Here is a 26,798-nt window from a genome sequence, read left to right on the forward strand (position 1 = left end):
CCTTTGGAGGATGGTCTGGTGTCAAGAAGGGCAGCAAAGAAGCCACTTCTCTCGAGGAAAAACATCAGGGACAGACTGATATTTTTCAAAAGGGATAGAGATTGGACTGCTGAGGACTGGGCTAAAGTTGTTTTCTCTGATGAATCCCCTTTCCGATTGTTCGGGGCATCTGGAAAAAACCTTGTCCGGTAGAAGAAAAGGTGAGCGCTACCATCAGTCCTGTGTCATGCCAACAGTAAAGCATCCTGATCTCTCTGTCAAAATTGATGGCACAACTATCAGCCCATCCCCACATGCCAAGGTCCTAGGATTAGTCCTGGACTATGAACTCTCCTTTAAGCCATACGTTCTAATCACTGTCCAAATCTTGCTGCCTCAACCTCTGGAACATCCCCAAAATACGCCCCTTTTTAACCAATGACACAACAAAGCTCTTAATTCACTCCCTGGTCATCTCTCGCCTCGATTACTGCAACTCCCTTCTCATTGGCTCACCTCTGCATACTCTACCCCCCCCCCCCCTTCAGTCCATCATAAGTGCTGCGGCCAGACTCATCCACCTTACCAATCGCTCTGTCTATGCTACTCCTCTCTGTCAATCCCTCTACTGGCTTCCGCTCACCCAACAAATTAAATTCAAAATACTAACAACTACCTACACAGCCATCCACAACTCTGCCCCCCAGCTACATTACTGACCTAGTCTCAAAATAGCAACCTAATCGTTCTCTTCGTTTTTCTCAAGACCTTCTGCTCTCTAGCTCGCTCATCACCTCCTCCCATGCTCATCTCCAGGACCTTTCCAGAGCCTCTCCAAGCCTGTGGAACTCCTTACCCCAATCTGTCCGTCTATCTCCTACTCTATTAGCTTTTAGACCAGTGGTTCTCAAACAGGATTCCGTGGAACCCTAGGGATCCTCCAGAGGTTGCTAGGGGTTCCTTCAGCATAGGGCAATTTCTGCCTCTCAGATAAGTTCCCGCTCACACCATTGATCTTTTTAGCTATCTGTAAGGAGGTAATTCTTCCCAATGACCACAAGTGTAAGGACCATACTTCCTACTGACCATCACACTAATGTATCATGAGTTGTAGATTTCTAATTTTTAGCAGGGGTTCCCCGAGACCAGAGAACTATTTTTAAGCGTTCCTCTGTGTTGAAAAGGTTGAGAAAGGCTGTTTTAGACGATCCCTGAAAACCCTCCTCTTCAGAGAAGCCTATCCTACCCACACCCAAATATTGTATTTTCATTTTGTCCATCTGATCATTCCCCAAAGCTACTACCGTTTGTTCCACTTGACCCTCCCTTCTAGATTGTAAGCTCTAATGAGCAGGGCCCTCTAATCCCTCCTGTATTGAATTGTATTGTAATTGTACTGTCTTCCCCGATGTTGTAAAGAGCTGTGCAAACTGTTGGCACTATATAATTCCTGTATAATAATAATAATAATAATCCTGAGACCATTCATGTGTGGAGTTGCTTCTCAGCCAAGGTAGTGGGCTCACTCGCAATTTTGCTTAAGAACATTGCCATGAATAAAGAATGGTACAAAAACATCCTCCGAGGGCAAATTCTCCCAACCATCCAAGAACAGTTTGGTGAGGAACAATGCCTTTTCCAACATGATGGAGCACCTTGCCATAAGGCAAAAGTTATAACTAAGTGGCTTGGGGAACAAAACATTTTGGGTCCATGGCCAGGAAACTCCCCAGACCTTAATCCCATTGAAAACTTGTGGTCAAATGAAACCCCACAAATTCTGACAAACTCCAAGCATTAGTTATGCAAGAATCGACTGCCATCAGTCAGGATGTGGCCAGGAAGTTGAGTGACAGCGTGCCGGGGCGAATTGCAGAGGTCTTGAAAAAGAAGGGTCAACACTGCAAATATTGACTCTTTGCATAAACTTCATGTAATTCTCAATAAAAGCCTTTGAGACTTATGAACGCTTGTAATTATCCTTCAGCATCCCATAGTAACATCTGACAAAAATATCTAAAAACACTGAAGCAGCAGACTGTGAAAATTAACTTTTGGCCACGACTGTATATACTGTGTTATCATTTATTTTATTCTTCATACTAGTTATGGTTAAGTGAAATTGAGAAATGTCCTTTCCCCAAAATGTTGGTGGGGTCAATGAGAAAGCTGAAATTAGGCCAAGTTCACACTGGTGCGACACCACGAAAGTCGTGCTACTTAAATGTCGATCTGACTTTGCCCTGCGACTTCAGTCCAACATCGATTTGACTTCCATCATGTGACTTTAACGAACTGGATATGATTATGATCCGACTTTGAGATGGGTGCGACTTTGGTCTGGTATGGATTTTGAGAGGAAACCCCACGGCAAAATGTAAAAAAAAAAATGGCATGGGGTCCCCCCCACAAAATCCCTACCAGACCCTTATCCAAGCATGCACCCTGGCAAGCCAGAACAAGGGGGGCCGAGCGAGTGCCCCCCCCTCCTGAACCATACAAGGCCACATGACCTCAACATGGTGGGTTGCTTTGGGGCAGGGAGGGCTCTGCCCCCCCACCCCAAAGCACCTTGTGGGGACAAGGGCCTCTTCCCGACAACCCTGGGCTGTGGTTGTGGGGGTCTGCGGGCGGGGGGCTTTAACAAAGGGACCCCCAGATCCCGCCCCCCTCCTATGTGAATGAATATGTAGTGAGTGTAGTGTAAGAAAAACAGGAGGCAGTTTTTGACAAGTCCTTTATTAAAAATGATTAACGTCCCCTGCGGTAGCTCCGGCGTCAATCATGATGGCTGCCGCCGCCGACCCGATAAAAAATAATTAAAATGCTCCTCCCCCGACGCTGTTCTGGCAGCTTCGGTGTTTGGCAGTTCTTATATAACTTTGGGAAGTTATAGGGAAGCCAAGAAGACAAGAAGGGGCTATGGGGGGATGGTTGGGAGGGCGGTAACAACGCAACTCAACCCGGCTATTTTTTCTGCCTGCCAACTGCAAGTGTAAATTAGGCCTTAGGATCTTAATTTTGCACTAATACAGGGCCGATTACTTAGAACCCCCAAACATTATATATACTTTTTTAAATGTATGCAAAATAAACCCCTGTTTTTAATGCATACTGTTAGACAGGATAACTCGGTTGCAGGTTGGTCAGTAAGTTGAGCAGGGAATTTCTTTAGTTTTGTTTTGTATATTTTTTTTTTAGCACAGGCCCCGTAGAAAATTGAATTAATTGAAAAAAAATGTAATTAATTGAAAATTAGGAAAGATTTGTTTGCAACGAAGTGCATATAAGGGACGCCCCTTTGGATTTTTCAGGCAGAAACAGAGTAGAGAGAGTATTAACCATAAAAGGCAACAGCAGTGCCAACTTTATTAGTATACAAAAAATGGAGTAAAAATGTCTGGAAAGACAGGACAAACATATACAATCAATAATAGGTGTCTATACACAGAAAAAAAAAAAATATATATCAAAGACATATAGGGCATGAATAAATAATGTCACCCAAAGCCAGCAACCCAAACTATCCACCTGGATAAGGTAGATCTAGTAGGGGTGGGTGGCTAATTGCAAAATTCCCAACATGTTTCGGAGGAGACCGTAGTCACATTAGTGTATTCCTTCTTCAGGGGAATTGTTTTACATATAGATGGGTAGAATTATTTCTTGTCTCTGGAACATAGATATAAACATCAATGAGTAACATAGTATGTTACTCATTGATGTTTATATCTATGTTCCAGAGACAATAAATAATTCTACCCATCTATATGTAAAACAATTCCCCTGAAGAAGGAATACACTAATGTGACTACGGTCTCCTCCGAAAACATGTTGGGAATTTTGCAATTAGCCACCCACCCCTACTAGATCTACCTTATCCAGGTGGATAGTTTGGGTTGCTGGCTTTGGGTGACATTATTTATTCATGCCCTATATGTCTTTGATATATATATTTATTTTTTCTGTGTATAGACACCTATTATTGATTGTATATGTTTGTCCTGTCTTTCCAGACATTTTTACTCCATTTTTTGTATACTAATAAAGTTGGCACTGCTGTTGCCTTTTATGGTTAATACTCTCTCTACTCTGTTTCTGCCTGAAAAATCCAAAGGGGCGTCCCTTATATGCACTTCGTTGCAGACAAATCTTTCCTAATATTATGTAGGATGATGGCAGTATTATTGCACATCAGCATGGTTTCTCTTAATTTTATCTTTTAATTATCTAAAAATTAAAAAAAATTAAATTGAAAATTTAATTAATTGAAAAAAACATAAATGTAGTAAAGTTTATTAAATGTCCGGTTTGTAGTGTCAATGAGTTCGGCAGACAAGGGGGAAAGGTGGCCTTTGCTTGAATCTCTGCATTTGGATCCACATATAAGTGCAAACTGATTTTTTTTCACATCTGAAGACGCCTGTGTTCAATTCATCTCGACTACTTCAGCATCCGGAAGATTTACCCCCTCCTCCTCCTCCTTTCATGACCAGGCCATTTTTTTCGATACGGCACTGCATTCCTTTAACTGACCATTGCGCGGTCGTGCGACGCTGTACCCAGATAAAATGTATGTCCTTTATTTCCCACAAATAGAGCTTTCTTTCGGTGGTATTTGATCACCTCTGCGTTTTTTATTTATTTATTTATTTTTTCATAAATTTATTTTTTGCGCTATAACTATTATTATACAATTTTAAAGAATAAACAATATTTTTGTATTGTTTTCGCAAGGGATGTTTACATTTCTTGCGATAGCAATACAAGTGTATTTTTTTAAAGGGACAGTGTTCGCGTGCGGTGGTGAATGCATACGTGTGTAACTCTCTCATACTGGTCACTGGAAGTTCAACATGGCACTGAAAGAACTCTCTGAGGATCTGAAAAAAAAAGAATTGTTGCTCTACATAAAGATGGCCTAGGCTATAAGAAGATTGCCAAGACCCTGAAACTGAGCTGCAGCACGGTGGAAAAGACCATACATCGGTATAACAGAACAGGTTCCACTCAGAACAGACCTCACCATGGTCCACCAAAGAAGTTGAGGTCACGTGTTCAGCATCATATCCAGAGGTTGTCTTTGGGAAATAGACGTATGAGTGCTGCCAGCATTGCTGCAGAGGTTGAAGGGGTGGGGGGTCAGCCTGTCAGTGCTCAGACCATACGCCGCACACTACATCAAATTGGTCTGCATGGCTGTCGTCCCAGAAGGAAGACTCTTCTAAAAATGATGCACAAGAAAGCCCGCAAACAGTTTGCTGAAGACAAGCAGACTAAGGACATGGATTACTGGAACTATGTCCTGTGGTCTGATGAGACCAAGATAAACTTATTTGGTTCAGATGGTGACAAGCGTGTGTGGGGGCAACCAGGTGAGGAGCACAAAGACAAGTGTGTCTTGTCTACAGTCAAGCATGGTGGTGGGAGTGTCATGGTCTGGGGCTGCATGAGTGCTGCCGGCACTGGGGGGCTACAGATCATTGAGGGAACCATGAATGCCAACATGTACTGTGATATACTGAAGAGCATGATCCCCTCCCTTCAGAGACTGGGCCGCAGGGCAGTATTCCAACATGATAGCGACCACAAACACACCTCCAAGATGACCACTGCTTTGCTAAAGAAGCTGAGGGTAAAGGTGATGGACTGGCCAAGCATGTCTCCAGACCTAAACCCTATTGATCATCTGTGGGACATACTCAAACAGAAGGTGGAGGAGTGCAAGGTCTCTAACATCCACCAGCTCTGTGATGTCATCATGGAGGAGGGGAAGAGGACTCCAGTGACAACCAGTGAAGCTCTGTTGAACTCCATGCCCAAGACTGTTAAGGCAGTGCTGGAAAATAATGGTGGCCACACAAAATATTGACACTTTGGGCCCAATTTGGACATTTTCACTTAGGGGTGTACTCACTTTTGTTGCCAGCTGTTTAGACATTAATGGCTGTGTGTTGAGTTATTTTGAGGGGACAGCAAATTTACACTGTTATACAAGCTGTACACTCACTACTTTACATTGTAGACAAGTGTCATTTCTTCAGTGTTGTCACATGAAAAGATAGAAGAAAATATTTACAAACAGTGAGGGGTGTACTTACTTTTGTCAGATAATGTACGTAAACCATGTTTACACCACGCATTATTATTATTATAATACAGGATGTATATCACGCCAACAGTTTATGCAGCCACATGTGAGGTATCGGCGCAAACATTAGAGCGAGAGCAATAATTCTAGCACTAGACCTCCTCTGTAACTCTAAAAAAGTAACCTGTAAAGAATTTTAAAGCGTCACCTATGGAGATTTTTAAGTACCGTAGTTTGGCGCCATTCCACGAGCGTGTGCAATTTTAAAGCTTGACATGTTAGGTATCTATTTACTCGCCATAACATCATCTTTCATATTTTACAAAAAATCAGGTTATATATTTTGTTTTATTTTGTTTTTTTCAATTAATTAAATTTTCAATTTAATTTTTTTTTTAATAATCAATGTTACTCATTGATGTTTATATCTATGTTCCAGAGACAAGAAATAATTCTACCCATCTATATGTAAAACAATTCCCCTGAAGAAGGAATACACTAATGTGACTACGGTCTCCTCCGAAACATGTTGGGAATTTTGCAATTAGCCACCCACCCCTACTAGATCTACCTTATCCAGGTGGATAGTTTGGGTTGCTGGCTTTGGGTGACATTATTTATTCATGCCCTATATGTCTTTGATATATATATTTATTTTTTCTGTGTATAGACACCTATTATTGATTGTATATGTTTGTCCTGTCTTTCCAGACATTTTTACTCCATTTTTTGTATACTAATAAAGTTGGCACTGCTGTTGCCTTTTATGGTTAATACTCTCTCTACTCTGTTTCTGCCTGAAAAATCCAAAGGGGCGTCCCTTATATGCACTTCGTTGCAGACAAATCTTTCCTAATATTATGTAGGATGATGGCAGTATTATTGCACATCAGCATGGTTTCTCTTAATTTTATCTTTTAATTAATTGAAAATTAAAAAAAATTAAATAGAAAATTTAATTAATTGAAAAAAACAAAATAAAACAAAATATATAACCTGATTTTTTGTAAAATATGAAAGATGATGTTATGGCGAGTAAATAGATACCTAACATGTCAAGCTTTAAAATTGCACACGCTCGTGGAATGGCGCCAAACTACGGTACTTAAAAATCTCCATAGGTGACGCTTTAAAATTCTTTACAGGTTACTTTTTTAGAGTTACAGAGGAGGTCTAGTGCTAGAATTATTGCTCTCGCTCTAATGTTTGCGCCGATACCTCACATGTGGCTGCATAAACTGTTGGCGTGATATACATCCTGTATTATAATAATAATAATGCGTGGTGTAAACATGGTTTACGTACATTATCTGACAAAAGTAAGTACACCCCTCACTGTTTGTAAATATTTTCTTCTATCTTTTCATGTGACAACACTGAAGAAATGACACTTTGCTACAATGTAAAGTAGTGAGTGTACAGCTTGTATAACAGTGTAAATTTGCTGTCCCCTCAAAATAACTCAACACACAGCCATTAATGTCTAAACCGCTGGCAACAAAAGTGAGTACACCCCTAAGTGAAAATGTCCAAATTGGGCCCAAAGTGTCAATATTTTGTGTGGCCACCATTATTTTACAGCACTGCCTTAACCCTCTTGGGCATGGAGTTCACCAGAGCTTCACAGGTTGTCACTGGAGTCCTCTTCCACTCCTTCATGACGACATCACAGAGCTGGTGGATGTTAGAGACCTTGCGCTCCTCCACCTTCCGTTTGAGGATGTCCCACAGATGCTCAATAGGGTTTAGGTCTGGAGACATGCTTGGCCAGTCCATCACCTTTACCCTCAGCTTCTTTAGTAAGGCAGTGGTCATCTTGGAGGTGTGTTTGTGGTCGCTATCATGTTGGAATACTGCCCTGTGGCCCAGTCTCTGAAGGGAGGGGATCATGCTCTTCTTCAGTATATCACAGTACATGTTGGCATTCATGGTTCCCCCAATGATCTGTAGCTCCCCAGTGTCGGCAGCACTCGTGCAGCCCAAGACCATGACACTCCCACCACCATGCTTGACTGTAGACAAGACACACTTGTCTTTGTACTCCTCCCCTGGTTGCCCCCACACACGCCTGACACCATCTGAACCAAATACGTTTATCTTGGTCTCATCAGACCACAGGACATGGTTCCAGTAATCCATGTCCTTAGTCTGCTTGTCTTCAGCAAACTGTTTGTAGGCTTTCTTGTGCATCATTTTTAGAAGAGTCTTCCTTCTGGGACGACAGCCATGCAGACCAATTTGATGCAGTGTGCGGCGTATGGTCTGAGCACTGACAGGCTGACCCCCCCACCCCTTCAACCTCTGCAGCAATGCTGGCAGCACTCATACATCTATTTCCCAAAGACAACCTCTGGATATGACGCTGAGCACGTGCACTCAACTTCTTTGGTTGACCATGGCGAGGCCTGTTCTGAGTGGAACCTGTCCTGTTATACCGCTGTATGGTCTTGGCCACCGTGCTGCAGCTCAGTTTCAGGGTCTTGGCAATCTTCTTATAGCCTAGGCCATCTTTATGTAGAGCAACAATTCTTTTTTTTTCAGATCCTCAGAGAGTTCTTTCAGTGCCATGTTGAACTTCCAGTGACCAGTATGAGAGAGTGACACACGTATGCATTCACCACCGCACGCGAACACTGTCCCTTTAAAAAAATACACTTGTATTGCTATCGCAAGAAATGTAAACATCCCTTGCGAAAACAATACAAAAATATTGTTTATTCTTTAAAATTGTATAATAATAGTTATAGCGCAAAAAATAAATTTATGAAAAAATAAATAAATAAAAAAAACGCAGAGGTGATCAAATACCACCGAAAGAAAGCTCTATTTGTGGGAAATAAAGGACATACATTTTATCTGGGTACAGTGTCGCACGATCGCGCAATTGTCAGTTAAAGGAATGCAGTGCCATATCGAAAAAAATGGCCTGGTCATGAAAGGAGGAGGAGGAGGGGGTAAATCTTCCGGATGCTGAAGTAGTCGAGATGAATTGAACACAGGCGTCTTCAGATGTGAAAAAAAATCAGTTTGCACTTATATGTGGATCCAAATGCAGAGATTCAAGCAAAGGCCACCTTTCCCCCTTGTCTGCCGAACTCATTGACACTACAAACCGGACATTTAATAAACTTTACTACATTTATGTTTTAATATAAAATATCAAACAAACTCATAGATGTAGCTATCCATTTTACAGATGCCCCTGAAAATTGGCTTTGCGTGCCCACCGTGCCCACCGTACCGCCCGTGCCTTGGTTTTCTGACTCCTGACGTAGGACATCGTTCTGTTGCATATCTGCCTGCGGGGGGCGCTGTAATCCAGGATTATCCTGAGCTGGAGATATTTTCTGTTATCTGTAGAATTCTGTGGTTGGAAAGTCAGGTCCCCCCCCCCCCCCATTGTTGGAGGTTCTTTGTTAGCAGCCAGTTATTGTTTCCGGACCCTTATCTCATCTCTCCATGTCTGCTTCATGTGTGCAGAATGAAGGGGCAATGCTGGGGACAGCTCTGCAGACTTCTTCTGCCACCCGAGTATTATCTGCTATGCTAAACTGCAACAAATGCAGTGATTTCTAATGGAATGTATACTGTTTTTATATATATAGATATATAGATATATATAGATATACACACACACACTCACCGGCCACTTTATTAGGTACACCTGTTCAACTGCTTGGTAACCCAAATTGCTAATCAGCCAATCACACGGCAGCAACTCAATGCATTTAGGCATCTAGTCGTGATGAAGACGGCTTGCTGAAGTTCAAACCGAGCATCAGAATTCCTTGGCTCTGGTTGAATGACACACACATATGTCTAACCAGCCATTGGTTCACATCCGAGGGGACTTTTGTTGTGTATTAGCACTTGCACTTTACCTACAAGGACCTAGTCTACCCACTCATGTAGCCAATCCAGCTCTGGAATTCCAGTGAAATTGTATAGACCCGGGTCTCTAGTGACTTTAATTGATGAGTGTGAGTGCATGAATGCATGAGATATATGTGTAATGTCTGTGGTGGCCACCAGCACACAATAGGACGTTTATCTGCCCTATTTTTTAAATACACATGGTTGTTGGATTATGTTTCTACATATTGTGACACAATAAAGTTTTTGTAGGTTCAACTGTTTGTTCTTGAGCGGACCATCTTTTTTTTTTTTTGGGGGGGGATCTCCTCTTGACCCCTTCCTTTCCTTTCTTATATATGCTTTATGGTCCATTGAACAACCGTTTGACAGCTAGTCAGCTACATACCACTGAGTTATATGATTAATGATACGGGTGACATGAGAGGCATATTAATCTGATTAATTACCACAGTGGGAGGGAATTCCCCTCCCCCCGTTTGTCACCCTAGAACCTACTATTGGATGACTTTAAGGTGTCCTTCTCCCCCTTTCTTTTCATGGGGAAGAAAGGGGGGATTTAAGTGACTTTGAACGTGGCGTGGTTGTTGGTGGCAGACAGGCTGGTCTGAGTATTTCTGGGATATTCACACACAACCATCTCTCGGGGTTTACAGAGAATGGCGGGGGAAAGAGAAAATATCCAGTGAGCAGCAGTTGTGTGGAGGAAAATGCCTTGTTGAGGTCAGAGGAGAATGGGCAGACTGGTTCCAGATGATAGAAAGGCAACAGTAACTCAAATAACCTCTCGTTACATCCAAGGTATGCAGAATATCATCTCTGAACGCACAGCACATCAAACCTTGAAGCAGATGGGCTACAGCAGCTGAAGATCACACCGGGTGCCACTCCTGTCAGGTAAGAACTGGAAACTGAGGCTACAATTGGCACAGGATCACCAAAATTGGACAATAGAAGATTGGAAAAACGTTGCCTGGTCTGATGAGTCTGGATTTCAACTGCGACATTCAGATGGTGGGGTCAGAATTTGGCGCATGGATCCATCCTGCCTTGTATCACCGGTTCAGGCTGGTGGTGGGGGTGTAATGGTGGGGGGTATATTTTCTTGGCACACTTTGGGCCCCTTAGTACCAATTGATCATGGTTTACACACCACGGCCTACCTGAGTATTGTTGGGGACCATGTCCATCCCTTTATGACTACAGTGTCCCCATCTTCTGATGGCTCCTTCCAGCAGGATAATGCTCCATGTCACAAAGCTCCAATCATCTCACCACTGGACAATGAGGTCCCTGTACTCCAATGCCTCCACGCTCACCACATCTCATCCAATCGGAATGGCAGATTCAACATCATGGATGGGCAGTCGACAAATCTGCAGCAACTGTGTGATGTTATCATGTCACTATGGAGCAAAATCTGAGGAATGTTTCCAACACCTTGTTGTATCTATGCCACCAAGAATGAAGGCAAAAGGGGGTCCAACCCGCTACTAGCAAGGGGGACCTAATAAAGTGGCCGGTGAGTGGATATAGTTCTAAATCTGAACTCCAGGCTGATCCAGTAAAAGAAACAAATTCAGCTCTGTAATTAATTCATTATGAAATGTATTTTTTAAGTTTAGTTAAAAAACTATTTTTTTCTCTGCAGCTTTAGTTACATTGCTTATCTGTAACGAAGGACGTCCCACAATGAGCAGGCTGCTGGATTCTGTAGAAATCTTCACTGCGGGGCTGCCCCGTCCTCTTCCTGCTTCTGAAGTTCAGCACCGGTAAGAGGACAGGGCGGACCTGCAATGACGATTTCCGGGGCTGTGGGGGCTAAATAGCTTCAGGTCTCCAATTCAGTTGCACTAAAGATGATCTGAAATGGGGTGAGGTGATGTCATCAGCCTGCTGCAGGCAGGGTAAAACAAATACTCAGTCTCCTCCCTCGCTCCTCCCTCAGACTGGTACATTGTAACTTTGTAGCAAGTCATAAGATGAAAGGCTGCATCAGGGGCTGATCCTTCAGACACTTTTTGAACATAACCAAGAACTGAAAAGGCACCAGGGTTTACACAATTGTGTCGTCTGTGAGCCTGCATCTCAGTCCTGGAAGTGGATGGTGACCCTGGATGATGCCTAAATAAAGATAGAGCTGTCCTTCTGGACAGAAAAGCACTGAAAAGCACATCCATTTGACAAAAAAATATATCTGATGCTAGATCCACTTTAACTTTAATGCACCGCTTTTAGAGCCCCAAGAAGTTCTATGCAATTGATGCGCATTCGTTTACAGAAAGTTACCCTCATCACTTTCATTAGGCCTACAAGATACCTTCATAGCATATTTAGTGGAAATGCTGAGTGTGCGCTGCTTACTGAAGACTGGGGCCACATGCAAAGATTTCGGGAACTCTGTCGACACGGCTGAGGGCCACTGTAATGAGCAACTGGGAACTGTAGGCACCAGATGGAACTTACTGTAACCGCTCACTATATGGCCAAAAGTCGTGGACATCAAACCATCAGAAGTCCTATGCAATTGATGTGCATTTGTTTACAGAAAGTTACCCTCATCGCTTTCATTAGGCCTACAAGATACCTTCATAGCATATTTAGTGGAAATGCTGAGTGTGCGCTGCTTACTGAAGACTGGGGCCACATGCAAAGATTTCGGGAACTCTGTCGACACGGCTGAGGGCCACTGTAATGAGCAACTAGGAACTGTAGGCACCAGATGGAGCTTACTGTAACCGCTCACTATATGGCCAAAAGTCGTGGACATTTAACCATCAGACTTACACAATTTAATCAAAAGTACGTTGCCCACTCCTAAAAATGATGGAGTTCAGGTTTTTCCAATGAAGGGCCCTGGTAATACTTCATCATACAAAGACATTGTAGGCAAATGCAATTGTGCTCTTCCAACTTTGTGGTAAAAGTTTAGTGAAGACCCTTTTCTGTTCCAGCTTGACTGTGTACTGAGTACAAAGCTAGCTCCATAACAACATAGTTTGACCAGTTTGGTGTGGTGGAAACTCAAGTGGGCTTGCAAGAAATGTTAGATCTACAGCATAGCAAGATAAGTCGAGTACATTATGGGCTTCCAACCCTGTAGTAACATTTTGGTGAAGACCATTTTCTGTTCCAGCATGACCGTGCCCCTGTATAAGCCAGCGCCATAAAGTCATGGTTTGGCCAGCTTTATGTGGAGGAATATTAATAGAAGAGATTTCTCCACATCAAGCTGCCAAAGTCCCAAATCTGCCTGTGTCTGTGTAAGCAAGTGTTGGCTATGTGGAGCCCATCAGCTGCTGTTGGCCTCTTTGGCTTAGGATATGAGGGGAGCAAGTATGAGCTCCACATGGCCAGCACCTGCCTCCACAAACACAGGCAAGTTTGGGACTTTGGAGCTGCACTCTTCTTTTGAGTTTCCTCCACCACAAGCTGGTCAAACCATGTCTTTATGGACCTGTTTGATTGCTTGTGGCATCGCTCAAAAGTAGAGGTGAAAGGATATCCCTGAGTCCCAAGACAGGCTTGTCCTGATACCAATCCATCAGGTTAGTAAATGTAAAGGGTTGCCGCTGCTCCTGACCAGGTGACTAAACGATAAGGAGTGGTCTCAGCCTACATGTCTCCACCAAATGATGCATTTCGCCCCGCCCACTGGGGCTTAATCATAGGGTCGGGTGGGGCGACAGGGAAGGGTCAGGGGGAGTATCAGCAATCCTTTCCTCTTTACATCTGTTTATTGAGCTGGCTTTGAACACAGGGGTACGGTCATGTTGGAACAGAAAAGGGTCTTCACAGACACGGGCACATTTTGGACTTGGGAGCAACAGTTCTTCTTTTGAGTTTCCTTTAGGTAAGACTGGTTCTTGGCTTTTGATATAGAGAATGTCAAGCAGCCTGCAAGCACCCAGGCCTCAACCCTGCTGAAGACCCTTGGGATGAACTGAAATGGCAATGGCAAGCCAGATCTTCTTATCAAACAAGGGTACCTGACCTCAAAAATGTTCTTTTGGCCAAATTAACACAAGTATCCGCAAACACTCTCCAAAAACTTGTAGAAAGAGTTAAGGGAGCAACTCAATATTAATATCCATAATTTTGGAATGGGATGTTCAACCAGGTCATGGGTGTGATGGTCAAGTGTCAACAACCTATGGGACATATAGCATGCAAGTTTAGTTTATTATAGTTTCCATGGTCTACAAAGAAAGTTAAGGTTTCCTTCCAGAATGTTTAATGATAAATAAAATGTTATTAGTTAAAATATTGTAACAATAAATTAATACAATTGTTATTGTAGTAAGCCATTTTTAAGGTCTTTGTATTGGTCCCTGGGCCAACATGAACCTTCATTGACTGCACCGGCAGTGTTCCAATATCGTGAAACTCCTACAGTATAGTGGACCTGCCTTATGCACAACTCACTTGTTATTCAAAGCTGCCACTCCAACCGTGCTTCTGGGGGTTGTCATGCTGGCGACATAATTCCATTGTCGTGCTTGAGGGTCCCACCGCTCCACTGTATTAAGGTAGCTCCATCCATCATGGCCGCCCACGGCGTACATTGGACCTTCCAGCACCGCCACCCCTGCAAATCAGTTGAGAAGAAATTGACAAACGCAAGTTTCATCTACTCTTGTATCAGCAACCCGAGCGCTCAGACATTCCGTACAAGATCCATAAATCACACGAATAGCTGATCTAATCAAGGCTAATTAAACAAGTGTAAATGAAAGTGATTATTTCTCTGCAGACGCACGGAACGCCGTGCGTTTAATCATCTCCGTGTGGAATAAACATTATTAATTTAAGAGTTTGAGGCCGGGAGTGGGTGGTTGTGTGTGCGCGGCCCGCTTCCTGTGTCGCACTAAAATGTATTTAAGTTCTCTAAAGATCTATAGCCGATGTATTATTTATAAACTTTTCCTAATTAGTCTCTCACAGAGGAAACCCACGCTGCTTGTTGATGGATTAAGTCTGCCCTTCACCGAGCGTGAACCGGAGATTTCCTGTCCCTGCAAACTGGCCTACAGTGTGCTGACTGAGCGATTCTGAGGCCAATGTGTCCATCCTGGGGACAACAGATTGACGCTCTGCTAACTTCAGAAGCTACGCTAGTAAAAAAAAAAGTGGCTTGGTGATAGGGAAAGTGGAGGCATAACAAGAGCAAAGTTCGTTAACAGTCTACCCAGAAATTCAATCTTTAATAAGAGTGGAGTCTGGATAACTGAGCCACCCACTCCTACATTTCTTAAAGACTCCACCGATAAGTCCCTACCTACTATGGCTCAGTTCTTGGAATTGTGCTAGTTCAAAGTAGATGTAAACCCAATCACTTAAATCTCATGTAAGCATTAACATATTAACCACTTAAAGCATCTGTTGTCAACTTGCAAGGCAAAGGGGGCCTCAAATGTGGACCCTGGTGGCTCCAAAGGGCCATATATAGTATTTGTTACATGTAATGCTAAAGAAAACTGTCACAGACCAAAGGCTTGCTAGAGGAAATGGTCAGAGATTGTTCTTCAGAAGTGGTTGGACACTGAAGTCATACTATAAGAGACCATCAGAGACTAGGGATGTGTTGCATGAAACCCCTAGACTTTGCTACTACTAAGGCACCTTGACAAATCAATGATCCCTCTACAGACTGCTGAAACTCAAGGGTGCACTTCAAACATCAAAAGGGTCACATGCGGCCCTCAGGCCACAGGTTGGGCACCAGGGACCTAAACCTCCAGACGGCCCTTTGAGTTGGCTTTAATGCCTGGGAGGTGGTGCCATTTCTATATCCACTGCGATTGGCTCTCACATCAATATCATGATCAGGAGCCCGTCACACTGGTTCTCCACCATAAGACCTGACTGAGAACTGTTGGTGACAGTTCAATCATTGTGCTAATCTCAGCACACAACCTCAGATCACTGCGGGCAAATACAGTGCCTTGAAAAAGTATTCATACCCCTTGAAATTTTCCACATTTTGTCATGTTAAACTCAAAAACGTAAATGTATTTAATTAGGGTTTTATGTGCTAGACCAACACAAAGTGGCACATAATTGTGAAGTGGAAGGAAAATGAAAAATGGTTTTCAATTTTTCTTTACAAATAAATTGTGAAAAGTGTGGGGGGCATTTGTATTCAGCCCCAGTCAATACTTTGTAGAACCCCCTTTCACTGCAATTGCAGCTGCAAGTTTTTTTTTGGGGATGTCTCTACCAGCTTTGTACATCTAGAGAAGGAAAATTTTGCAAAATAGCTCAAGTTCTGTCAGATTGGATGGAGAACATCTGTGAACAGCAAGTCTTGCCACAGATTCTCAATTGGATTTAGGTCTGTACTTTGACTGGGCCATTCTAACACATGAATATGCTTTGATGTAAACCATTCCATTGTAGCTCTGGCTGTATGTTTCGGGTCGTTGTCCTGCTGGAAGGTGAACCTCCGCCCCAGTCTCAAGTCTTTTGCAGACTATAACAGGTTTTCTTCTAAGATTGTCCTGTATTTGGCTCCATCCATCTTCCTATCAACTCTGACCAGCTTCCCTGTCCCTGCTGAAGAAAAGTATCCTCACCACATGATGCTGCCACCACCATATTTCACGGTGGGGATGGTGTGTTCAGGGTGATGTGCAGTGTTAGTTTTCCCCCACACATAGCGTTTTGCTTTTAGGCCAAAAAGTTAAATTTTTTGGTCTCATCTGATCAGATCACCTTCTTCCACATGTTTGCTGTGTCCCCCACATGGCTTCTCACAAACTACAAACAGGACTTCTTATGACTTTCTCTCACCAATGTCTTTCTTCTTGCCACTCTTCCATAAAGGTCAGATTTGTGGAGAGCACGACTAATAGTTGTCCTGTGGACAGATTCTCCCACCTGAGCTGTGGATCTCTGCAGCTCCTCCAGAGTTACCATGGACCTCTTGGCTGCTTCTCTGATGAATGTTCTCCTTGCCCGGCCTGTCAGTTTAGGTGGACGGCCATGTCTTGGTAGGTTTGCAGTTGTCCCATACTCTTTCCATTTTCAGATGATGGATTGAACAGAGCTCCGTGAGATGTTCAAAGCTTGGGATATTTTTTTATAACCTAACCCTGCTTTAAACATCTCCACAACTTCATCCCTGACCTGTCTGGTGTGTTCCTTGGCCTTCATCATGCTGTTTGTTCACTAAGGTTCTCTAACAAACCTCCGAGGGCTTCACAGAACAGCTGTATTTCTACTGAGATTAAATTACACACAGGTGGACTCTATTTACTAATTAGGTGACTTCTGAAGGCAATTGGTTCCACTGGATTTTAGTTAGGGGTATCAAAGTAAAGAGGCCTGAATACAAATACCCCCCACACTTTTCACATATTTATTTGTAAAAAAAAATGTTGAAAACCATTTATCATTTTCCTTCCACTTCACAATTATGTGACACTTTGTGATGGTCTATCACATAAAATCCCAATAAAATACATTTACGTTTTTACACAGTTACATAGTTACATAGTAGGTGAGGTTGAAAAAAGACACAAGTCCATCAAGTCCAACCTATGTGTGTGATTATATGTCAGTATTACATTGTATATCCCTGTATGTTGCGGTCATTCAGGTGATTATCTAATAGTTTTTGGTTGTAACATGACAAAATGTGGAAAATGTCAAGGGGTATGAATACTTTTTCAAGGCTCTATATGTGCAGCAGCTAACCCACTTTTTTGTTGCTGCCGCATACATGCATTGCAAAGTGAGCAAGGGGTTATTGTCATTAATGTTGTTCACCATTCTTGATAATATACCACAGAAAGTTCCGAAATATAATATATATATATATATATATATATATATATATATATATATATATATATATATATATATACAGTATTATACATTATAATTTGAATATTCATTCCATAGAAAGGCCTTTCTCAGCCTTTTTAACACGGGCGGACTTGAAATAACTTTCCGGTCTAATGGAACCTTTGCTAAAAACTTGCCATATCTACAACTCATGATGCATTCGTGTGATGGTCAAAGGGAAGAATTCTTCTTACATTTGTGGTCATTGGGAAGAATCTCATCCTTTCAGATAGCTTAAAAGATCAATGGTGTCTCAATGGTTACTTGGAGGAAGAAATTGCAAAGAATCCCTAGCAACCTTTGAAGGAACCTTTGGGTTTCACGGATGACATAGAATAAAACTCATTAAATAGAATACCATTATATTGGCACATTCCCTAATTGGAGGTCACTGTGCAGCATTCACTGTAGACAGTCAACTTAATTGATTGATCAGGTCACTTCGCAATATTGGGCAATAAAACCAGGAGATCCATCACCTCTTACATAAGTTTTCTATTGCTGTCTGTACCCTCGCTTAGGAGATTTATCTTCCCTATTTGTCCTGGGGACTAAAGCCACCCGATAACAAAGTGAGGGAAGGTTTTTTTTTTTTTACTCACCTAGTCCATGCCTGTGCGTTGACATTGGCGGCATAACTGACCACACCTTGGTGACTGGATTGAAGCACTCCACAGTGTTGGAGGTTTTCAGGCCGTCGCGCCCTCCAACCACATAAAGCTTGTTGTCGATCACAGCTACTCCAAACTGCAAGCGGCGCCCGCTCATAGTACTGATCTGAACCCAACTGTTTGTCCTCAGATCGTACTTCTCAATGGTTGTGGAACCTGCAAAGAAAAGGGAGACACGTCAGAGGACCATTTCACATCAAGGTTCTTATGTGTCATTCCAGAGGTACTTGAATACTGGCGCTTGTAGGAACAAATTTCTACATCCTATATTTTTCTTTTTAATTAACTTGTATCCTGTAAAATTATCTTGCTGTTTTTCAGAATGGAGTTTAAGTGTGGGGTCTTGGGAAGAACAAGTGACTCCCTTTATCCTAGGGATGTGTGGAAAAATCTTGAAGTGTCCATACTGGATCACAAATACACTATATGGTTAAAAGTATACAAACCTCCCTCCTGGAGACACCTCGAGTTCAGGTGTCTCCAGGGAAGGATACTGTTAATACTCCATCATACAAGACATTTTAGACAACTGTGCTCTTCCAACCTTGTGGTAACAGTTTGGTGAAGAACCTTCTCTGTTCCAGCATGACTATGCACGAAGCCAGCTCCATAAAGGCATGGTTTGACCTAGTTGGTGTGGAGGAACTGGAGTGTAATACACAGAGCCCTGACCTCAACCCTACAGAGCACCTCTGGGATGAAATGAAATGATGATTGTAAGCTAGGCTTTCTCCACCAACATCAGTACCTGACCTCACAAATTTCCGACAGGCACGCCACTCCAAAGTCTTGTGGAAATCCTTCCCAGAGAGGTAGGGCAAATCCATATTAATGACTATGGTTTTGGAATGGGATATTCAACAAGGAGGTAAAAGTGTGATGGTCAGGTGCCCAAAAAACATTTACCCATCGTGATGTACCCATCTTTTTTGCTGCATAGTAAAGTTATAGGGAGGTGAGGTTGGTTGTTGCACCTATACAAGGCACATTTGTAACATAGGGTAATGTTACTGATTGCAGTACTCTTTTCCTTCCACAAGATGGCAGTGTCCCTGTGCTTTGTTTAGCCGAAGACTGACTTTATGCAGGAGCACCGAGGGAGATGTAGTCAAAAGGGGGAAGAAGCTACAATACCCACATATAACGGGGAACAGGAAAAGTTACATATAAGGAAAGCCCAGAAAAGTGCAGCAGTGGAGAAGAGCCCCAACCGGAGTAGGAAGTGCTGTGCTGTGCTGAGCTTGCCAAACTGTTCCTGCTATATTACCAGCTGTTCAAATACTCACCCAAGACACCCACTGTGATCTGGGTTATCAGCGACCTGAGTTGCTGAGGAGGAAGCCCTCCCACCTGCTTCTACCTTTGGTCAATTACAGGAAAGGGGGCCCCCCATCACCCATCCAACCCACAACCGATGAACCTCATGCTTTTAGTTTGCTCAAATATATAAGGAAGAACTCATAGCGCAATATCGCTACAGAAAACAACTCTTTAATTAATTAAAAGTATCCTTTCACAATGTGAACATTTAAAAACAGCGTGTTGAACAAGGAAAAAGACTCGGCTGATCGCCTCCTCGCCTCCTTCCGGGTATCGGAGACACTGGAAGTGACTTCACTGGCCCCGTCCAATGCGTTGCGTCACTTGTCACGTGACATGCATAGTCATGTTGGAACAGGAAGGGGCCATCCCCAAACTGTTGCCACAAAGTTGGGAGCATGAAAATGTCCAAAATGTCTTGGTGTGCTGGCGCCTTAAGAATTCCCATCCCTGGAACTAAGGGGCCAAGCCCAACCCCTGAAAAACAACCCCCACACCATAATCCCCCCTCCACCAAATGATTTGGACCAGTGCACAAAGCAAAGTCCATAAAGACACGGAGGAGCGAGTTTGGGCTGGAGGAAAATGACTGGCCTGCACAGAGTCCTGACCTCAACCCGACAGAACAGAGCTCGACAAAACCCAGGCGCCAGGTCACAATGGTGACTGGAAGTTACAACTCAACACCTTTGAGCGGAGACTGTGAGTCAGGCCTTCTCATCCAACATCAGTGCCTGACCTCACAAAGGCACTTCTGGAAGAATGGCCAAACATTCCCATAGACACACCCCTAAACCTTGTGGACGGCCTTCCCGGAAGAGTTGAAACTGTTATAGCTGCAAAGGGTGGGCCAACTCAATATTGAACCCTACGGACTAAGACTGGGATACCATTATACCATTAAAGTTCATATGTGTGTAAAGGCAGGTGTCCCAATACCTTTGACAATATAGTAAATATATATATATATATATATATATTTTTTTTTTTAATTTATCTATTTACTGTATTTACTGGTTTTAAACTTATTTTATATTTCTTCAGCCTGGTTTCTGGCGTAGGCCAAAATTATGTCATACATCCCAGGAGTCTTCATGGGAAGGGGGGAGAAGGGGCTTTCTCAGCTAAGTACACCCTCCTGCATGCCTGAGCTAAGGGCAGATGGATTCCAGGAAGTAAATGCTATATGAATCATTTGCCCTTAAGACTCCCCCTGCTGGAAAAGCCTGGGGGTGTTTTTTTTTTTTTTTATGTGATTTCTCAACAAAATAAAGCATGGAGACATGGATGGATTGGGGGGGGGGGGTTGCTTTAAATACTATAAATGAGCTAAATGGAATTGTCTGTTTGCGGTGCTGAGATACAGTTTAGTTCTGCTTTGAATTAAATGAGTAATTAGGGTACTTCTAGTTATAGAGAGATCGCTGCTGTGAAGTTTTATCTGCATTCTGTATATTTTCTTGGCTTTCATGCAAATCTATGAGTCTAGAAGAAGCCTGCTATATAAAGCTCTTCACTGATAAAAATAAAGATGACCAACGTCTTTTGTCTTCTGCTTCACACGCCTAAGAAGAAGAGTAGAAACAGATTGAACCGCAGTTAGGTCACATATTGTCAGATCAAATTCACTTTTTTTTTTTTTCATTGTGAGCTACAAAAGAACCTGTGATGAAGGTTTCCAATCAGCTGGGACCAAGGCTTTCCTTTGAGGAACATTTTTCGCTATTGCTGTTTAATAGGACAGGACATCTGGTACCAGCAGAGGTAAGTTTCTTTGATTCCCACTGACATCCAAAATCCACAAAATAATTGGTTAGAAATGGTTGTAAAAGTTTTTTTTTTTACCTTAATGCATTCTCTGAATTCTATATTCAGCCCCCCCCCCACCCCCCTTATACTTACCTGAGCCCAATCTTCATCCAGTACTGTGCCCCCCCGTCTCTTTCCTCACTGGACATGGAGGCAGCAGTGGGTGGGAGCCATTGGCTCATGCGGCTGTCAATCACAGCCAGTAAGGAGACAGCAAGGGGTGGGGCAGGGCCATGCTGTGTGTAAACCCGGCTCGAGATCGAGCCTGCATGAGTGCCCCTAATGCAAACAGCTTGCTATGGGGGCACTCTTCAGGGGGAGGAGCTAGGAGCGCCAGCAAGGGGGACCCCAGAAGAGGAGGATCATGGCTGCTTTGTCCAAAACCATTGCACAGAGCAGGTAAGTATAACATATTCGTTATTTTGAAAAAAAATACGTTTGCAATCAATTTAATTATCTGATTGGGTGTTCTCTTCCTCTACACAAATGACTTGACATGATTGCAGCCACAGTCGGGGGCATAAATCTATGGGAACCCATAGCTAAATTTAAATTTTAATTGACAATGTCAATTCAGACAATAATTGTATATGTAGTTGGAATAGCACCCCACTATTGGTATTAGTTGTAAGAATAGTGCCTCATCATTGGTATCAGTGGGAGGAATAATGCCCCATCATTGGTATTAATAGGAGGAATAGTGCCCCACCATTGGTATCAGTGGAAGGAAAAGTGTCCCATCATTGGTATCAATGGAAGGAATAATGCCCCATCATTGGTATTAATAGGAGGAATAGTGCCCCACCATTGGTATCAGTGGAAGGAAAAGTGTCCCATCATTGGTATCAATAGGAGGAATAGTGCCCCATCATTGGTATCAGTGGGAGGAATAGTGCCCCATCATTGGTATCAGTGGGAGGAATAGTGCCCCACCATTGGTATCAATGGGAGGGATAGTGCCCCATCAATGGTATTAGTTAGGGGAATAGTGCCCCACCATTGGTATCAGTGGGAGGGATAGTGCCCTATCATTGGTGCCAGTAGGAGGAATAGTGCCCCATCATTGGTATCAATAGCAGGAATAGTGCCCCACCATTGGTATCAGTGGGAGGGATAGTGCCCCATCATTGGTATCAGTGGGAGGAATAGTGCCCCATCATTGGTATCAGTTGGAGGAATAGTGCCCCATCATTGGTATCAGTGGGAGGAATAGTGCCCTTATCATTGGTATCAATGGGAGTAATTGTGCCCCATCATTGGTATTAGAGGGAGGAATAGAGCCCTATCATTGGTATCAATGGGGGGAATAGTGCCCCATCACTGGTATCAGTGGGAGGAATAGTGCCCCATCATTGGTATCAGTTGGAGGAATAGTGCCCCATCATTGGTATCAGTGGGAGGAATAGTGCCCTTATCATTGGTATCAGTGGGAGGAATAGTGTCCCTTCATTGGTATCAGTGGGATGAATAGTGCCCCATCATTGGTATCAATGGGAGTAATAGTGCCCCATCATTGGTATCAATGGGAGTAATTGTGCCCCATCATTGGTATTAGAGGGAGGAATAGAGCCCTATCATTGGTATCAATGGGGGGAATAGTGCCCCATCACTGGTATCAGTGGGAGGAATAGTGCCCCATCATTGGTATCAGTGGGAGGAATAGTGCCCCATCATTGGTATCAGTGGGAGGAATAGTGTCCCATCATTGGTATCAATGGGAGGGATAGTGCCCCATCAATGGTATTAGTTAGGGGAATAGTGCCCCATCATTGGTATCAGTGGGAGGAATAGTGTCCCATCATTGGTATCAATGGGAGGGATAGTGCCCCATCAATGGTATTAGTTAGGGGAATAGTGCCCCATCATTGGTATCAGTGGGAGGAATAGTGTCCTATCATTGGTATCAATGGGAGGGATAGTGCTCTATCATTGGTGTCAGTGGCAGAAATAGTCCTTTGTAGCAGTAAGAGGAATAGCACCCCATCATTGATATCAATTGGAGGAATAGTGCCCCATCATTGATATTAGTTGGAGAAATAGTGTCCCATCGTTGTTATTGTTTTGAGGAAAATGTCCCTAATCATTGGTATCAATGGGAAGGATAGTGCTCTACCATTGGTGTCAGGGGCAGATCTAGTCCTTTTATAGCAGTAGGAGGAATAATGCCCCAAGGGCTGGACAGATGCAAGCAAAGGGCCTACATTTGGAGACCATTGCTCAATACACCACTAGTCAAGGACATCTTGGCTTGTTATACACAGTAACATGAAAAGTCTGCAGTATCTGAAGCTAGAGCTTCTTTAATGTTCTTATGTAGAAGATGACGGTGGTTGAGCAACCTGAAAAGATTTAGCAGTCTAATTATTCTTTGGATTTTTTTTATTTCAGAGATTATGGCTCCATCTCTCAAATTAAATTTCCCCCTTCTTCAAAAGACATTTTGGACGCCTGCAAACGGGTTTTTAACATGAAAGATTTTGTTGTAAGATCTCGGTGTGATATGCTGAGTGGATTGTCTGTGTATCTGGCAGAGGTGACACTTCTATCTATAATTCATTATATCTTGTGTAGGATAATCCCCCATCTACACCGTGGGGCTTCTGAGTGCCTCTGTATTGATTGTGTTTGTCTGTCCGTCACTCTGGATGAAGGTGACAAGGGAGGGGGTGGCATATCGCGCAAGGGATCAATGTTAGACCCCCCCGCAAGCACTTTTCTTTGATGGCCTGATGTACTTCGCTGTCATTTCAGACAACTAAAGGCATTGTTCTTCCACGGCTATAATAAAAGGGAGGAGATGTGTCAAGGCAGAGCCAAATCCTACTTGTCCATGTCCCCCCATTCTTCCAAGGTCTTCAAGGTGGAAATTTCGCCCTTGAGAAATTAACTTCCTTTGAAATGCCCTTTAGTATTAACTTAGCTTTTCTCAACCCTTTTGGCATACAGTAACCCCTTGAAATATGTTCAGGTCTCAAGGAACCCCTGCTAAAAATGGTTATACCTTATCTCACAAAAGTGAGTACACCCTGTCACGGACCTGGCCGGGACGGAGGCTGTTGGAGAGGACTGTATGCAAGCCTGTTGCCCACCGATTATGGGCCCTAGCATTTGGGGGAATGGTGCTCTCTGTGAGCTGTATGCCTGGGGACCCTGGGGTTGATGTTACTATGGATTCAGCTCCATGTCCCCCCAAAACACACAGACTCTGGAACCCTTTATATGCCATATTAGAATGGTGACTGATTTATACCATTGGGACTCGTACTGTTAAATGCTAATGTCATCAATTCTGCTATAATGTGTTTAGTGTGGCTCTAAGAGTCTTTTCACCCATTGTTGTTTATGTTAATTGAGAGAGCTGATCACATTAGCCACCAGCACTGGCTAATAGACGAATGGTCTGGGCTGAGGAGGGGGGAGATTGTTGTTTGTATTGTTAATTGTATTAATGTGTGAAGCTCGGTGCCCACAAGACTGTCATCTGGTCTGGGTACATTTTGTAGTAAATTAGGTCATGTTAATTAGGTTAGCTTTGAGTCATCCCTTTTGTATAAAGGTCTGTGAGATCTCAAAATAAAGGCAGTTCTGATGTACTCCAAGACTGGTGTTGTCTAGTTCTTGGGGTTCCTATAGCCAGATCCATTGGACTCGTGTTCCAGAACTTAGGAAGCGGTATATGACGGAAGCACTCAAGCGGAGTGTGGGGCGTTCCGTGACACACCCCTCACATTTTTGTAAATATTTTCTTCTATATTTTCATGTGACAACACTGAGGAAATGACACTTTGCTACAATGTAAAGTAGTGAGTGTACAGCTTGTATAACAGTGTAAATTTGCTGTCCCCTCAAAATAACTCAACACACAGCCATTAATGTCTAAACCGCTGGCAACAAAAGTGAGTACACCCCTAAGTGAAAATGTCCAAATTGGGCCCAAAGTGTCAATGTTTTGTGTGGCCACCATTATTTTCCAGCACTGCCTTAACCCTCTTGGGCATGGAGTTCACCAGAGCTTCACAGGTTGCCATTGGAGTCCTCTTCCACTCCTCCATGATGACATCACAGAGCTGGTGGATGTTAGAGACCTTGCGCTCCTCCACCTTCTGTTTGAGGATGCCCCACAGATGCTCAATAGGGTTTAGGTCTGGAGACATGCTTGGCCAGTCCATCACCTTTACCCTCAGCTTCTTTAGCAAGGCAGTGGTCATCTTGGAGGTGTGTTTGGGGTCGTTATGTTGGAATACTGCCTTGCGGCCCAGTCTCCGAAGGGAGGAGATCATGCTCTGTTTCAGTATATCACAGTACATGTTGGCATTCATGGTTCCCCTCAATGAACTGTAGCTCCCCAGTGCTGGCAGCACTCATGCAGTCCCAGACCATGACACTCCCACCACCATGCTTGACTGTAGGCAAGACACACTTGTCTTTGTACGCCTCACCTGGTTGCCGACAAACACGCTTGTCACCATCTGAACCAAATAAGTTTATCTTGGTCTCATCAGACCACAGGACATGGTTCCAGTAATCCATGTCCTTAGTCTGCTTGTCTTCAGCAAACTGTTTGCTGGCTTTCTTGTGCATCTGAGCACTGACAGGCTGACCCCCCACCCCTTCAACCTCTGCAGCAATGCTGGCAGCACATAATACGTCTATTCCCCAAAGACAACCTCTGGACATGACGCTGAGCACGTGCACTCAACTTCTTCCTCAGAGAGTTGTTTGCCATGAGGTGCCATGTTGAACTTCCAGTGACCAGTATGAGAGAGTGAGAGCGATAACACCAAATTTAACACACCTGCTCCCCATTCACACCTGAGACCTCGTAACACTAACGAGTCACATGACGCCGGGAAGGGAAAATGGCTAATTGGGCACAATTTGGACATTTTCACTTAGGGGTGTACTCACTTTTGTTGCCAGTGGTTTAGACATTAATGGCTGTGTGTTGAGTTATTTTGAGGGGACAGAAAATTTACACTGTTATACAAGCTGTACAGAAGAAAAGATTTACAAAAATGTGTGCGGTGTACTCACTTTTTGTGAGATACTGTATATATATATATATTTTTAAGTAAAATTTATGAAATGAATAATCATGGGCAGAAAAAATTTCAGACCATGAAAACTGTAATGTCTCTTTACATTGGTAGGTGGCGGCAGGGCGGGGACAAGGGGTGGGCTGGAAGGGCAGTTACCCTGGGTACAGT

The 26,798-nt window shown here is 43.3% G+C and overlaps 1 protein-coding gene across 2 annotated transcripts in view; it reads right to left on the minus strand.

Moving 5' to 3' along the window:
* Positions 1-26,798, minus strand: part of KLHL4 (kelch like family member 4) — a 268,730-nt gene that overhangs the window by 33,123 nt on the left and 208,809 nt on the right. For both annotated transcript variants that reach the window (XM_073598113.1, XM_073598114.1), the window contains exons 7-8: positions 18,394-18,618; positions 14,369-14,531 (exon numbers count right to left, since the gene is read on the minus strand). In XM_073598113.1, the coding sequence (XP_073454214.1) occupies positions 14,369-14,531; positions 18,394-18,618 (388 nt within the window). The remainder of the gene's footprint in view (positions 1-14,368; positions 14,532-18,393; positions 18,619-26,798) is intronic.

Source organism: Aquarana catesbeiana, linkage group LG09, assembly GCF_042186555.1.
Source record: "Aquarana catesbeiana isolate 2022-GZ linkage group LG09, ASM4218655v1, whole genome shotgun sequence".
NCBI classification, from domain to species: Eukaryota; Metazoa; Chordata; class Amphibia; order Anura; family Ranidae; genus Aquarana; species Aquarana catesbeiana.